At 34.2% G+C, this 16,747-nt stretch overlaps 2 protein-coding genes and 3 non-coding genes across 5 annotated transcripts; 3 read left to right on the forward strand and 2 right to left on the reverse strand.

Moving 5' to 3' along the window:
• Nucleotides 1-1,227: 1,227 nt before the first annotated feature.
• LOC103868435 (ubiquitin domain-containing protein 2) lies at nt 1,228-3,803 on the reverse strand. The gene is made up of 4 exons (XM_009146524.3): nt 3,310-3,803; nt 2,502-2,624; nt 1,605-1,724; nt 1,228-1,521 (listed from the first exon to the last, which is right to left on the reverse strand). The coding sequence occupies exons 1-4, from the start codon at nt 3,344-3,346 to the stop codon at nt 1,457-1,459; spliced, it is 345 nt and encodes a 114-aa protein (XP_009144772.1). The 5' UTR covers nt 3,347-3,803; the 3' UTR covers nt 1,228-1,456.
• TRNAC-GCA lies at nt 1,901-1,972 on the forward strand. The gene has a single exon. It is a non-coding gene; the product is annotated as a tRNA-Cys (tRNA).
• TRNAC-GCA lies at nt 2,087-2,158 on the forward strand. Its single transcript has one exon. It is a non-coding gene; the product is annotated as a tRNA-Cys (tRNA).
• On the forward strand, nt 2,275-2,346 carry TRNAC-GCA. Its single transcript has one exon. It is a non-coding gene; the product is annotated as a tRNA-Cys (tRNA).
• A 2,527-nt stretch (nt 3,804-6,330) lies between the features above and the next one.
• LOC103868437 (ABC transporter G family member 24) lies at nt 6,331-13,964 on the reverse strand. The gene is made up of 13 exons (XM_009146527.2): nt 13,513-13,964; nt 13,196-13,272; nt 12,766-13,038; nt 12,628-12,691; nt 12,384-12,530; nt 12,207-12,241; nt 12,054-12,127; nt 10,910-11,964; nt 10,173-10,649; nt 9,783-9,931; nt 9,411-9,700; nt 9,200-9,333; nt 6,331-9,107 (listed from the first exon to the last, which is right to left on the reverse strand). Exons 1-13 carry the CDS (start codon nt 13,899-13,901, stop codon nt 8,951-8,953), a joined length of 3,321 nt encoding a protein of 1,106 aa, XP_009144775.2. The 5' UTR covers nt 13,902-13,964; the 3' UTR covers nt 6,331-8,950.
• Between the last annotated feature and the right edge of the window lie 2,783 nt (nt 13,965-16,747).

A 16,747-nucleotide genomic window follows, 5' to 3' on the forward strand; every position in this document is an offset into this window, starting at 1 on the left:
TTTTGTTCAAAATAATACATGAAAGATAAAATTAAAATTAATTTAAAATAAAAAAGTCCTTGACATTAGTCATTTTTCATATAAAAAAAATAAAATTGTATCCATAAATAGGGGTGGACACGGATCGAATATCTGGTTATTTGATCCGTAACTAAAATAAAATTTTAAAAATAATTGAAAATTTTAATAATAACATTTTATTACAAAAATAAAATATTATTTAACTTTTTAAATTCTAGTACCTAATAATAAATTTAATTCATAAAAATATTGTAAAACTGATATAAAGTATACGATACATAACATATATATATATATATAATTCCTTACATATATGTATATATATAAAAGATCGAATTAGACATATGTTCCAAAAAATATTGGTTTTTGTGATTTGCTTTTTTTTTTGAATATTGTATTTTAGTATTTTATTTGTTTTGTAGAGTTATGGATATCTAGATTTTTTTTGGCTCCAATCAAAACGGATAACAAATCGAGTCAGAATTTATGAATATTTTGCTCAACTTTATCCGTAAACAATAAAAATAATATATATATATATATATAGTTTGGCTTATGATTCGTTGTCTATTTTTATTCAAACCGAAAAATCCAGAGTTTTAGTGGAACCATATATGTGAGTTATATTAAAAAAAAAGCGCAAAGTACATAGTGTGAACACATTTATGAATATAGTGTGAACGCATTAGCATACTTATTATGAAATTTAATTTGAAGTTGCCACGTGTCTATTATAGTGTGAATGCATTTATTAGAATGTTTTTCTTTTAATATATAAGAGATTTTCAAATTAGATATCTTTGAAATCTTTTTACACAGATCAAAAATAGATAAATGTCTTTGTAATGAAAATTTTAATTTTGGTACGACACTTTATTTGAAACCAAGGGAGTATGAGTTAATGAAAATTTTAATTTACAACGAAGCATTAGAAACTAAGGGACTATGAGTTTCTTGAAACAACAGCTTCACTCTAGCATTGTTTGACTGATTGGTTAGCCACACGCTAACTCCTTAAAAGAAACGCTCAAACTTTGATTTCGGTCATCAAGAAACTTGGTTGAGACTGGATAGGCAAACAAGGCGGAAGATCTGTAGCTAGAGGACTAAAGATTGTTTACAGAGACATGAGAACATGAAAACGATGAAGAAGTACGAGCCTCTCCATGCCATGACTGAACAAAGTACCTCTTCAAAGCAATAATATACGTATAGAAATTGTGTAAAATAACAGATCAATATGAAACCCCAAAGACTTGTCTTTAGCATTTGAGTTACAATTCTTTGGTACAACAAGTCAGTGTGATAGAAAAAGTGGGAATCATTTTTCAAAGTGTTAAATAGACAAAAGCAGAGTCTCCTAATGTAAACTACTTACACAACACAAGATTTACATTTTTCTTGTCTTCTCGAAATGTTCTTGATCTCTTAAAAATCAGTTGTCTTCCACCATGTTGGTAGGCTCGCTTAGAACATACTTAGGTAGCTCATACTTAGCACCTGCAGCGTAAGAATATGTACTGGTCAGGAGTATGTAACCAATATGAACATGGAGGCAAGCGAAAAATATTTGAATTTCTGACCTCTCTCGTCATAGCAGACAGTGAGATCATTGTTCTGAACAATGACTCCAGCGCTGTCCACGATTGCTTGCGCAAGAGATATGTCAGCTTCAGCAGCAGCCCGAAGTGCGTCCCATATCTCTGCAGTGGATATTAAGATCAGAGGCAAACAACTAAACAAGAAAACACAAATGTATATCATTTTTCCGACAGAAATATTCTATGATTTCCACTGATCCATCACTGTGGTGTAGATTACACTGACACACTCTAATTCAAGTTCAATTTCATTAGACATGTGAGGAATAACAAACGAAGGGTCCTTAGCTCAGTGGTAGAGCAATTGACTGCAGATCAATAGGTCACCGGTTCGAACCCGGTAGGGCCCTTAATACTCTATTTTTAACTTCATTCCAACATCTAATATTCCCCTTTAACAAGCCCTTCAATTAATGCCTATTTCATAATCATCTTAATATATCACTAATCTATAAACAACACAAGGGTCCTTAGCTCAGTGGTAGAGCAATTGACTGCAGATCAATAGGTCACCGGTTCGAATCCGGTAGGGCCCTCACAACTCTCTTTTTTCTCTCTTCCTATAACCTATTTTTTTGCAAATCCTTGAAACCAAAGACTCTCTTAATTACATAATGATCTCTTTTGTCAAACTCATTTTTGAACAACAAAGGGGTTCTTAGCTCAGTGGTAGAGCAATTGACTGCAGATCAATAGGTCACCGGTTCGAATCCGGTAGAGCCCTTAAAAAATCGGTTTTGTTTTCCCCTCTCCCAATCATTATTACCCTTTTTCTACAAATCCTTCATTTCTTTTGTAATTAATGGTATAAAAAAGAAAGCACCAATCAAAAACTGAAAGAAGGCAAGCTAGAGAGCTAAGTAAGCAGGTATCAATTACCTTTCCTACCGCCATAGTGAGGAGAAGTGTCCCAAAACTCTTCCCTCAGTTTCATAAGCTCAGCTTTAGTGATCGGCTGAGTATGTTTCCACGGTTTTGGCTTCCTAATTTTCTTCACTGACCCTGTAAATAAACAACAAATCCATCAGCTGCCATATAAAGCAATGACAATCTCCGTTGTATGGATCTATGTGCACCATCAAACATATGCATTCATCGTACTAGTGCCTAATTAGAATTAAAAAAAAATACTAATTAGCCTTATTGGCGTAGATCCATCACTTAGTTTCTTTCCAATTAGAGGAAGCCAATCATAGTGTTAAGGTAAAGATTCCAAATGAAACAGAGTCTTCTCAGAGCAACAACGTCTTATCTTTTAGGATCTCTTTGCATTGTCAGATTAGAAAAGAGATAATGCACATAGACAAAAGACAATACACGCACAACATCTGAAAACAAGCCTTTTTCTGGTCCAACTAGAACATTACATAAGGCAAGAAGAGATCCTAGCAAAAATATAAATGTAGACAATACGCGCAGAACATCTAAACACTAGCTTCGTCTGGTCCAACTAGAATATCACATAACTCAATATAAAACCCATAAAGTTTAGGTAAAACCTAAAACCCCAAAAACCTACTTTTAGGGGTTAGAGGGTTGAACATTTCAGCACATCGATTATAAATCTAGGGTTTCTAAAAATAGAAAGTCCGCATCTTTATCTCCTCTAACGAAACAGAAAAAAAAATGATTTCTTTACGCCCAATCTACAAGAGATCCGAGAGAGATAATAGAGTGGTGATCTCACCTTCTCCTTGCGACTGTGTGGATCCAGCACAACCCATATGTGTTCTTGCCTTCTTCTTCTTCTTTTAACCCTTCGAATCTCAATAGGAAAGAGACCAAATCAATTCAGGGTTTGTCGAAGCTTCATCGGAACCAATCAAAGTCGCAAACTTTCCTTCCCTTTCGGACAAAGCTGATAGATTTTCTTCGAATCTTGAGACAAAGGCTAGATGTCGGCAGAAAGGAGAAGACCGAGTTGAAGAATCGGTGTTGATGATTGTGACATTTATTTGTTTGATAAATAAAGGTCTTTGGCTTCGCTGCCTTCTCAATTAAAGGCACAGCTTCAAGGGTTCTAAATCCAATGCCAGCCACCAATCACTTTTAGCCACGTCATCGTAATTTTATTCTTTTGATATAAATACTTAAGCTTTTTGATTAATTTGACGATAAATATACTCAAAGAAATTAAGACTTTTTTTTTTGTTTTTTTTTTGAGAAGATTGAATTTTATATGGGAGAATTTGCTTAGTAGCCAAATTTTGAATGAAAATTAAGAAAATAGGATTGATTTTGACGTTATTAAGTAACTAGTTTTTGTTTCATATTTTTTTTGGTTTATAACCTCTTCATTAGCAAGTTTCCGATGAAAAAAAGAGAGTGCATGACGTTATCACTTAGTGTTATGGATAAGAATAAAACACTATTATTTTCACCTCACGTAAATCAGCTAAAAAATTAATAAAAAATGTATTTCATATCATTCAAGTAGTATATGAATCTAATCTTTATATACTAAATTTTATCCCAATCCCTAAATACTAAATACTAAATCTAAAACCCAAATCAATTAACCGTAAACCCAACTATAAACCATACAAATATAAACTCTAAACCCTAATCACTAAACCATAAACCCACATATAACCCTAAACCTAAATAGAATGGAACAAAATAAATAGCATAGTATATATTGATGAAATTATGAACCCTAAACCCTAATATAAGCCATCAACCCAAATATAAACTCTAAACTGTAATCACTAAACTATAAACCCACACATAAACCCTAAACTCAAATAGAATGGAACAAAATAAATAGTATAGTATATTTTGATGAAATTATGAAATGTATCTGATTCCATAGAATCAGTTAATGCTGACCCCAACTATAACCACTCACCTTCTAAATACTAAAACCTAAACCATAATCACTAAACCCTAAACCCATATACCTTAAACCCAAATATTAACTTCAGAAAATTACAAACTATATTTTTAAACAAAATAAAACATTCTTTAGTAATTGTCAAGTGGAATGGAACATGCTAAAATAGTATTTTCAAATGGAATGAAACATAATAAAATTGTCAAATGGAATGGAACAATATTGCAACCGTGACTTACAGTAGTTAAAAGTATTTTCCGCAAAACGTACATGGAAAGTCGGCAAGAGTTCAGTTATATTGGCACCGTGTCTAGAATTGCTCGTCACATATGTAGAAATTTCGAATCTCTGATGCTTCCCGTCCATCATCGCTAAAGCCTTTGCAAAAATAGACTTCTTTTTCCCAAAGCTATTATGGATATACAAAATAAAAAATAATTTGCAAAAGGTATGTGAATGTTGGAAGGCCACAAATTACTTTTGTTGTTAATAATTAATAATGGAAACTATCTTGGTTTGTAGGTTTTACCGATAGGATAGAAGGACAAAATGGTAATATTATATAAAAGCCATCCATGTATAGATGTATGAGGGAAAATGGCCATCAAGCTAATTAGTGTTTTTTTTCATAGCTATACAACCCAATTTCTCTTATATTGTATAATTGATTATACTATTAAATGCAATTTAATAATTTATTTTAGTATTTTTCAACCTACAACTGTAACCCTTTTAAGCGATGGACTTTTGTTTATATTATACTTACTTTTAATTAGATAAAAAAAATTGATTTGTTAAAAAGAAGTAATACTAAAACAAACAAGGATTCCCGTAAAGATTGTAATTTCAAATCCTAATACTATTCGAAGTCATACACTGATAGGAAGTTCTTTTTTTTTGTAAACTTACACTGATAGGAAGTTACTTATGTATATAAAGAGCTTTTATTCAAGAACTCCTAAACCAACAATCATCGTTTTGATCTTCATGCAACCAGGAAAAAAAACAAAAAAAAAACGAAAGTGTATCAGTTTGATTATTTTTTTGTTTTGTTTTGTTGATCATCGTTCTCACCAATGAAATTAGCTAAGTTGTACCACAAAATCAATTACCATGCTCATCACAATACCTTCAGAATCAATGTAATAGTCTTAGGTGGAGACGATATCTTAACATACAAGACCGATTGGGTTGACCAAGAATTCATCGATTGTGCGTACGAGAGTTTAGAATATTTCTTGATAAATGAATCAGGAATAAGAATCAACGACGACGATCTCGATTATTTGAGGGAACGCATGTATTACCTTATTGAAGAAGTAATTTGTTGCACATTTGGGTATGCTTTGGAAGTGTGGTTCGAGTTGGATGATGATGATGATGCTCAAATGTTAGAAGCCGCTCAACTTTCGTTTGATGAGACCAGTAATATTACGCCACGACCTGTTAGTAAGCTCGTGGTCGAATCCCTAACCAGGAGAACATATATGACCAAAACTGAAAAGGAAGAAAATAATAAGATTGACGTGGAAGGATGCACAATCTGTTTGCAAGAGTTTAGCAACGGAGCAACAGTTGTGACTTTACCTTGTGCACATGACTTTGACGATGAATGCATTGTGAAGTGGTTTGAGATCAATATTCTTTGTCCAGTGTGTCGTTTCGAGTTGCCAAGTGAATAGAATCTATTAGGATTATTGGTTGGTTTGATTTTCTGTTTAGATAAGATTAAAAACATTTATTTTGCAAAAGATAATATGGTATTAGAGCTATATCTTTTTCATCTGCTGCTTAATTTGTTCGATTCGATATGATTTTCCCTGCATGTATTTTCTCACGATGTTTTGCCTTTTTGCCTTTTTTCTATGCATAATGATTTTTTTTTTTGCTGCGAACGTTATCAAAATGAATAAAGAATCCTACAAAAGTTTGAAAGTCCTACACTAATGTTTCCCAGGCAAAAAAAATAAAACAAGGAAACATTACAAAATAATTATCCTAAGAGAATTCGATTACATCAGCCATTTGGCCATGAGTGGCATGAATTTTTTCTTTGATCTTCTCCCTAAAAGGGTGTTACGGATGTCTCTGTCGATCAGACTGAAGACTGTGCTTGCTGGGATGAGGATAGTGATTGATGATCATTATCTTCTCCCTAATGTTTTCTATGCATAGTGACTGATGATCATTATTTTTGCTTTTTCTATGCAACGTGATTGATCTTTTCATTCAAATTTTTCACAACAATGATTATACTGATCTTGTTCTCATCTCCGATCAAATTTCCACTGCTTATGATTTCTACTCTTGGAGATGTTTTTCCTGTATTTTGTTTTAGTTCGCTTCAACGCCAAAATCTAAGAAACAAGCTAGCCAAGATTTTAAGAGTATTTAGAACATCTCCAACATACCATTTAATTCTCAAATTTGAGGTTTTTAGCTCTCCAACAAGTTTTCAAACCCTAAAATTTTGAGAACTTGAATAGTAAAACTTCAAATTTGAAATTTCAATATTCAAACCCTCAAAATACTATTTACTTCCATTTTTGTTCTATAGCTTTGTAACTTACATATAACTATACTAATATTAGTTTTCTTATCAATTTAATCTTTATAAATATCTATTGTGGATGTTCCCGCGGGAAAGGCTATGCGGTTTTCTCCGATGCTTTTGTTGGTCAACACCAACAGTAGATAGGAATTGGACTAAATATTCTAATATATTTTACATATATGTTATTATTGATACATAAAATACATAAATATGTTAAAATTAAAATTAAATAATCTAAAACAGAAATGTTATGTATATGTAGCTTAATCATTTCGTAACTTTTTTTTTCTAATATATGCACTTTTCAAAAGATTCTTTTTTTTTTTACAAAAATTTGGTGAAACGAAAGCATCCATGTATGAATTATGTAAATATTTGACAGACTCTTTGTGGGTTTCATGGACTCGGCATTATCTCCTGCGACATAGCTCTTTCTGGGATGTGCGTGACGATTCAGCAGGTTCATGGATGTGGAGGAAGCTTCTTAAGATGCGTTCACTGGCATTTCAGTTCATCAGGGTGGAAGTTGGTAATGGGGCCAGAGCTTTCTTCTGGCATGATGATTGGCAGGCTTATTGATGTAACGGGAGCGACTGGCACTCGTTATTTGGGGATTACCCGCAGTGCAAGGGTGTGTGATGCTGTTAGCCAAAATCAGTGGAGTATAAGGGGCCATAGAAGTCGTCACTTCCAGGAGCTTCATGCCAAAATTCAAGCTACACCAGTCCCTGACCCACAGATGGAAGACGATAAGTATCTTTGGAAGCATGATATTGATGATTATAAGGACTACTTCTCTTCTGCTCGAACTTGGGAACAAATTCGATGTAAGAAAGAAGCAGTAAACTGGAGTAATGGGGTGTGGTTTAAACAAGGAATTCCTAGATGCACTTTTATTGTGTGGCTTGCAATACAGAACAGGCTCTCAACTGGAGATTGAATGAGGCAATGGGGGATCACGCAAGGATGTGTTCTATGTGGAGAGAGGGACGAAACTCGAGATCATTTATTCTTCGCATGTCCTTATTCTTATACAATTTGGGACAGAGTTGCAAGCAGGCTGTTAGGAAGAAGAATTAATCCAGATTGGTCAGACATGCTCCAGGTAGCGTGTGGAGAAGCATATACATTAATGGACCAGATTCTCATTCGCCTTCTGTTTCAAGTGGTTGTTTATCATGTTTGGCGGGAGAGAAACCTCCGATGGCACCAACAGGGATTTAAGGGAACTGATCAGTTGATCTGTATGATAAGCAAGGTTGTCAAGAATCGGATCTCATCGCTGGGTTATAAGGGACATCATAGACTTGAAGGGCTCATGAGAAGGTGGTTTGAGGTTTTTGGGTAGGAAAGGAATTTCACTCAATTTAGATTTTTAGTTATATAGTTCCTCATTCTTTTAGGAAATCATTCTTTGTAAATTCTTCCCAATGATGATCAATAAATTCAAAATTTCATCAAAAAAAAGAATTATGTAAATATTATGTTTTGCATTTTATTTCGTATTTACTATCTGTTTATTTATAAAGTTCAGTGCCTATAATTAATTATTATGAAGGCTGATGATTAAAATGTGGTATGTAAAATTTTTAAAATATGTTTGAGGTTACTTGCTGGAACAACCCATCTTCAACCTCATTTTGAAAATAATCCAGACTCAAAATAAGGTTTGTGTTGGAGATGCTGTTATAGATCAGCTTATGCAACATTTCTCTCTCTTTTTTTTTGTATAAACACCAACATCAACAAAGTCTGTAACTCTAATAATAAGACAATGAACTAAGATGAGAATAACACAATTAAGAAAGCTATATATATAACTTGGTCCTCGAATGTAACCAACTAACCAAACGCAGAACCATTAAACTCTTCTCCTTCTTCCAATCCTCAGAGCCCTGAGAACTAAAAGCAGATATCAACCGTAATGGAAAGACCTTCTCTTCACCTCTTTTGAAGTATAAGCATCCCTACAAAGGCAATATTACGAGTGACCACACCAATGAGAAGCAATATCATTATACATAGATTCCACTTATTAATGTCGTAGCCACTCTTCATAAGCGATCCACATCGAGTGATCATCCATACTCCATAGTACCTGAAGCCCAAAAATAAAACCAGATGATACGTAAATCATCAAACCAAGCTTTTTCAGGCAGAAGAAAGAGGCAATGTCTTTTTATGCCTTACTTTTCAGCATTTCCAATAACAAATGCCTCCAAAGCCCACTTTGGATAACATAGATCAGCTATGATCTTCATAGCCTCACTATTCTTAGGTTGAGTTGCGACAAGTGTTAGAACTACTGGAAGCAGAACAGAAACCTGCATAGACCCAAAAAATGTTTGTCAAATTTAGAGTAAGCAGAGAGGATGATTCTTCTACTAAAATGAAAAATTACCAGCTGAGCAGAACCAGGTTGGAGGAAGATGGCCAATGCATATGCAATACCAGTCACACAATATACAAGGCAGACCAAAACGATATAGTTATCGAAAAACGTAGATCTGGGGTTAGTGAAGAAGTAGAAAATGGAGAGATAAACCAATGGCTTGACAAGTGTATTGAAACAGTCTATTGTATCTTTGGCAAGAAAACAAGCCAAGCTACTCATCCCTGAAGCACTTTCTCTCCAGTAATGTAACTTGTCTAGTGAGAATGATCTTAAAGCTGCTATTTTACACAGAAGAGCTGACAAAAAAGGACCAATAGGAAACTATGAAGAAAAATTCTCAAAAAGAAACATGTATAAGAAGGTAAGTTTCCTACTTACAAACGGCAATAATAGTGTAGGTATAACCAGGTGCTCCAAAGCTCTCATCACTTGCTTTAATAAGTGATCCTAAACAAGCACCAGCTAGCAATAAAATCAAATAGTCTGTGGCTTGTAACTTAGCTTCTCTCATTCGCTGCTTAGCTATCCTGTAAATCAAGAACATTTAGCTTCTCTTAAAACCAGAGCCAGTTCTGGACATAGCTAAGTGAAACATTAGCACTGAACCCAATTTTTTTTTTTTTTGAAAATGATATATAAGCATAGACTTCCAAATTATATATTTAAAAAAATTGGTTTAAATTCTTACTAATTTGTTTATGGCTCCCAAAATTTCAGGGTCGGTCCTCTTTAAGATAGTCTTGGAGATTAATGTTAAAAAGTACATACCTTCCAAGGAAGTATTTGTATTGTGGCCAGATAGAAGGGTTTCTTCTGCAGGACAAATCTCTGGACTGTAAGAAGTTATGCCGTATCTTATCACTATGCATTCTGAAATTACTATTCACATCTCCCCACAGCTCTCTGACAAATGTTTGTTCTGCATTGCAGTTCGTATTGTTTACAACGTCTGGATTCATTACAAGGTCCTTGGCACTGTTGTTGTTCTGCATATCTAATGGAACCGAGTACCCTTTGTGAATCATCCACCTTTGAGGAAGCTCTTTGTAGCCAACATCAGAGTTCAAATCAGTCACAATTCCTTCCAAAACATCTATGTAATAGTCAGGAGGGTTGATACGTTCTGGTACAATTATTCCAAGACCTGAGAAGTATTCCTCGACCTCCTTGACTGGTCCGTGGTAAACAGTAAGGCCACCTTTAGCTAGAAGTACTAGATCTTGGAACATTCTGAACAAAGTGTAACTGCAACAAAGAAACATTATGTTAAAAAGACATTTTCTACGAGTCTAAAGGATATATAATTTGAGGCTGCATAAATATGAGTAAGGAATTTGATGCTGTATAAATACGAGTCTAACGGTAGTAAATTATTAATTCTTTCACATAATCAAATACATAAACCCTGAAACGGGTATTTGCCTCAATTGTGTTTTCTCTCTAAGTGTTCTTATTTTCTTGGTGGTTAATTTGAGTTTATTCACTACAGTTTTTAAGATATGTACCTTGGTTGGTGAACAACCATGCAAACATTGACTCCTTCAAGAGCTTCATGTCTAAGTGCTTTAAGAAGAAGCTGTGATGAGGCACTATCTAAGCCAGAAGTAGGCTCGTCCAAGAACAAAATGGATGGCTCCATTACCATTTCTAAACCAACATTCACTCGCTTCCTCTGCCCTCCAGAGATTCCCCTCTTCTCTACCGTACCAACTAAACAACTCCTCACAGCTTGTAGCCCCAAAGAGTCAATGACTCTCTCAACCACAAGAACTTTATCGCCTTTTGATTGTCCTGCAGGTAACCTGCATTTAGCATGGAACCAAATGTTTTCCTCAACTGTCAAGTTTCCATGGACAATATCATCTTGTGGCACAAAACCAATGATCTTCGTATACGAATGGATCGACTCTTGCTTCCCATTTATAAGAATCAAACCACTCAAACTGCATCCAACGGCTTTGCCAGCCAAAGCAGAAAGGAGACTTGTCTTTCCTGCTCCTGATGGACCCATCACAGCTGTGATACGACTTGGTTTCATGGTGCCAGTCACACATCTCAACAGATGCTTACCATTAGATTTCAATGTAAGAGTTAAATCTTTGAAAGAAAGCTCCATGAGAGTCCTCCTCTTCCTCACCTCAGAGTAAGTAGCCATGTTAACTAATCCTGAGAAGGTAAGGTCTTTATTCTCTAGTTCCATGGCTTTCTCCTTCTCGATCTGACTATATGCATCCTTCAAGATTTGGCTAGATGATTTCTTGATTTTATCATCCTTGACCTCATTGCTAGATTGTACAGCAGAGGAACTCTCAGGACTTGAATATTTGGAGATGCCTACATCTGAAGAGTACCCACGATCCAAGATCTTGTGAGTTTCCTTAACACCAGAGAACGTCCGAGTTATTTGCGCACGTATCTCAGTTCTAGCAACTTTCCATCTCTGATGAGCTTTAGCTTTCTTCACAGCTGCTTCTCTTGATTTAGCCTGCCTCTTCTCCCTCGTTGTCAGGATTTGATCAGAACAGTTGTATATAATGAGTAGAATGGTAATCACACCAAACTGCACAAGCGTATTGACAAGCTCAAGAATCTTAATCTCTTTAAGATATATTCATTATAAATTAATAGTAACTGATAAAGAAACCTTACAATAACCATAACCCCAAATGCATGCATGTTCTGATTTGCTGTGTTGGGATTGCAAGAAGTTAACTTAAAGCAAGCTGTAAGACAAGAAGTAATTAAGAAACATGAAGAGACAAGGCAGGTTAAAATGGTAAACATAACTCCCAAAGGCATTACGTTTCTCAGATGTAGACCCCATACGACAGTAGTTCCTGAATCAACATTAAAAGCATAGTTAGTTTGAACGGATCAGCCGATAGGACATGTAAAAAAAAAAGCATGGTAATAACACAACTTTTGAGGATAAGGTGTCATATAATAGAAGAGAGCTTGAAGGGATATAAAAATGAATACCCACTATCACACGCTAGTTTTCGGGTGGTCGATGGACAATATGATCCTGCAGAACAGAACACTTCACCGCTGCTTCTGATATCAGCCCATACGTTTGCACCGCCACAAGTGTGGTTTGGTCGTCCTGGTGGTAACTGATAAGTATACCTATACAGATATAACATTTCAACATCGTATCCCATAGTAAGATCACATTGTTTCATATTAACATATATCTAATAAAAGACACAAAACAAAAACTCACGGTTCACACAAGCTTGTTCTCTTATTAAGTGTAGCTAAAGGGCAATGGGCGCCAAGAGGGCAAGCTTTTCACAAAAAGAAAAAACTTAGAACTAGGTTCAGACCATATAATATATGATAGAGTTTCTAGATTGCTTACGTATCATACAAGTGAGTCCCCTGGGGCAGAAGAAGCCTTCACAACAAGACATACAGTTTCTTGTTCTTTCTGGAAAATCTGTAGAGTTTTGTAGAACAACTTGTTCTGTTGGATCGATGCTGCAGGCCCAACCAGGTTCACAACCAGACACCCATGAAGTCAAGTTGCAGTTCCCATTTTGTTGCAAGTAACCAGGGTTACTTGATTTAAAAAAGAAAGCATTTAAATAGAACTTCATCTCTGCTGCTGTGCAGATACGCCTACCAATATCACCTGTTCAAAACGGAATAAGTCACAAGATTGTCCATGAAACACACAAATATCTGAAACTAAGTCAGCAGATAAACTTCAAGAACCATACGATAAAATTTGGAGTTCTTAATTAAACAATCATCAAACAGTCTATTTTTCTAAGTAAAAAGTTGGTTACCTTGGGTTTTCTTAATGCAAGAAGACAAGAAATCCAAGTTGGTGGAGAAATTAAAAGCTCTGTTCCAATCAGCATCCCTGAGATTGTGATTTCAACACAAGGATAATCTCAAAACATTTGTAACATTTCACCTAAAGATATCAAAGCATTGTAAGATCCAAGAATTGACCTCTTGAGGGCATGTTATCTTATTACACAAACAAAACAATATACTAAAATATTGTTTAAAATGAGACATTTGATTGCACCAATGATACAGGCATCCAAAAGTATAGAAACCATGCGCAAGGATGTAGTTTAAGAGCAAGGAAACTAACGGGTCTTTGACGCAAAACTTGGCTCTAGTAGCGAGCTCGTGGCTAAGTGAAGCAGTGCTGTTACAGAGCTTACGGTACACCATCTGTGTAAAGAGGGGAAGAGCAGCCGGATTGTTGAAGTCATGTGTGTCCTCAAATTGACCATAACCAACATAACAAACCAACCACAGAACCAAGATCACCAGTCTGAGGTTAGCTGCATTTTTGAGCAAGTATGGCCGGTTTACACTCATCTTGAGCCTTAAAAGAAGACACATTAGAGAAGTCAGATATATCAGATACAAAGCATAACAATAGTAGCTTGATTTCTCAAGAAGAGAGGGCTTGTTCAAATATTTTAAAAGGAATGTTAGAGAATGACATTTACGATTACAAGAGGCAAGAAACATGAAGGAAGGAAGTTGGAGACACGATGGTCAATTGCTTTTGTGTGACATGAAACGTGACGAACTATGTGTGAAACGGTCATCTTAAATTAATTCTTAATAAAATTAGTTAAGCTTGATTTTGGATTTAGTTAGAAACCAAACATAGTTAGTTACTTAACACATGTTTTGTTCAGATTAAGAAGGAGAGAGTTGACAAATTTAAACAATCTAATTTCAAGAATCTCAAAACCCATAACTAAGACAGAACAAGTTCTTTAAGAATGAACTGGGATCATCAAAACAGATAAAAACATACTTATTTTTAGGCATTCAAGTGCAAGAACTGGGAACTGAAGAATCCATGTTCTTGGCGAAACTTCTTTTAAAGTGATGTACAAAGCTTGAGACTTTGCAAGTTAATGTGCCATCATTGACTTCGACGACAAGGAGGAAGAAGAAGAAATGCGTTGAATGATTCTTTCGTTCGTACAAGGGACATTTACAGTTGACAAATTTAAAAAAGAGTACTAAACTTTTTGATGGTTGATTATGGAATATATGTATATATTTTCTTTCTAAATTTAGTCAAATATATCCTGGAAGTATAATATTATTCTAGTGTGATAACTTTATTAGGTAGATAACATATTATAGAGAAATTTTCTAGGATAACCCTTTTTAAGTTTTTGTCATAAAAATAGTTTTCAATGAAGAAAATGACCAAATTTTTTTTTATTAAAGGATAAGTTTTATTATAAATTTTATCCTAGGATTAACTAATCTAGACTTAGGGTTTAGAGTTAAGAGGTGGAGTTTTGGGGATAGGGTTTCCAATTTTAAAAAATAAAAAAATAAATATTAAATTTTCAAAATGAAAATGGACTATTTTGGTCATTTTCTTTTTTGAGGGTTATTTGTGTGACAAAAACTTAAAAAATGCTATTTGAGAGAATTGCTCTATATTATATTGCATTCAAATTATAAAAGTGATTAAGAGAAAAAAATCTCTTAGTCCAGTGGTTTGACCAAATGTTCATTAATGCTTATACACCATGAGTTCTAGGTTTCATTTCTCGGAAAAAGCGAATTATGCAGAATATTGGAGAGAAGGTTAATAGAGATCTTCGGTATACCGCAAAGAGTACCGTCATGAATGGATCTTACATGGCAGTTTAGAATGATGCAGTCAGACGTGAATCATCATAAGACATGTAACATTATCGGTCGTATTATTGTTTATGTAATGTTCTCGTAGTATTATTGTTTATGTAATGTTCTCGTAGTTTGTAATAGCATAATTATCCGATGTTAAAAAAAATGATTAAGAGATTATAATTCTAGTGTCAATATGCATTACAGAGTACTCTTTCCAAATTCAAACTATAATCTGCATTAGCTTAGCCCCTCTATTACATAACTTGTAATTTGACAACTTGTGACATAATTTTCTTAGTCGTCATTGACAAAAAATCCCTGATCAATTACAATTTACAATTACAATTTTGTGACGCATACTGTAATTAGCCAAGGAACATAAACTTGTGTACATGTACATGCCATCATGAGAAACTGATCTTCGTTTCATAAATATCCTAGTCGATCCATAAACTTGTGTATGTCATCATAAGAAATTTAGGATAGATTTTGAATTGTTTTATATGTATCAATCAACTGGTCCCTAATGTTAAATTGTTTGGGGTCCAAATTAGAAGATAGAAAATAATACTCCCTCCGTTCGGATATAAGTGACGTTCTACAACATTGCACACCAATTAAGAAAACTAATGTAATATCTATTTTAACCTTATTCATTAGTGTAGTATCATTCATTAGTGGAGTACTAGAGACCATTATTCAGTCAAAATGATGTTGATTCCAACTTTTCTTAGTCGTGACATAACAGTTTCACATACAAAAGCCTTAAATGCTTAATTAATTCTTTTAGTCAAATACGTATATGTGGTGTTGAACTGAAAAAGAAGATATGCACGAACAAAGAAGATTTCTTTGTTAAAATTCTCCAAAAAATTTAAGCATGGAGCCAAAACTAAAATTTTTAAACTGATAATGGAGCCAAACCAAAAAAATTGCTTATGCTATATATTGACATAAACAATCGACTGAATCACAATCACTTATGGATTCTAACTTTGATTTGAATCTTTCATATATAGCCAATGAAAATGAGTTTTTATTTGATCTAAATCAAACACCAACAAATGAAGAAGTAGATGCACTCAATAACGAAGAAGATGATGATGATGATGATGATGATGATGATGATGATGCACTCGTTAACAGTCACGTCTATGCAAGCGATCTTTTAACTGAAATAGATCAAGGTATGAGTTTATGTTGATTTGTTCTAAAAATTATGTATAGTCATGTTTACGTGCAATTACAAGTATACAAGTCAACAAAAGTTGCTGGTTTTGTTTGTTTCTGTAATATAGATGTGTTTTCTAAAATAGATTATGTTTGCTTTTTTAAATAAAAACTGTATACAATTAAATTATCGAATTGTGGTTTGTTTCTAATAGAATTTCCATGAATAAACTTATATGTATATGTGTTGTTAGTATATTTCTGATTTTCAGTTTTAATAAATTATTTTAATTGTCAATATGCAGAGATATATAATGACATAGAGATTTCAAGTGGCAAGAAGAAAAATCTCTCGAACACAGAAAGATGGGCAATCTATAATGCTTTGTTGGAGAGAAGCCATGATGGGAATCTGAAAAAAAATACTACTCGAGAAGTGTCTGAATTGTTTCTGGTATCTATCCGAACCGTGCAACGGATTTGGCAACAAGCAAAAGAAACTTCAAATGGTGAGGCAGTTAACGTCTGCCACAAAAAATCAA

Source organism: Brassica rapa, chromosome A05 (genome assembly GCF_000309985.2).
Source record: "Brassica rapa cultivar Chiifu-401-42 chromosome A05, CAAS_Brap_v3.01, whole genome shotgun sequence".
Taxonomy (NCBI): domain Eukaryota; kingdom Viridiplantae; phylum Streptophyta; class Magnoliopsida; order Brassicales; family Brassicaceae; genus Brassica; species Brassica rapa.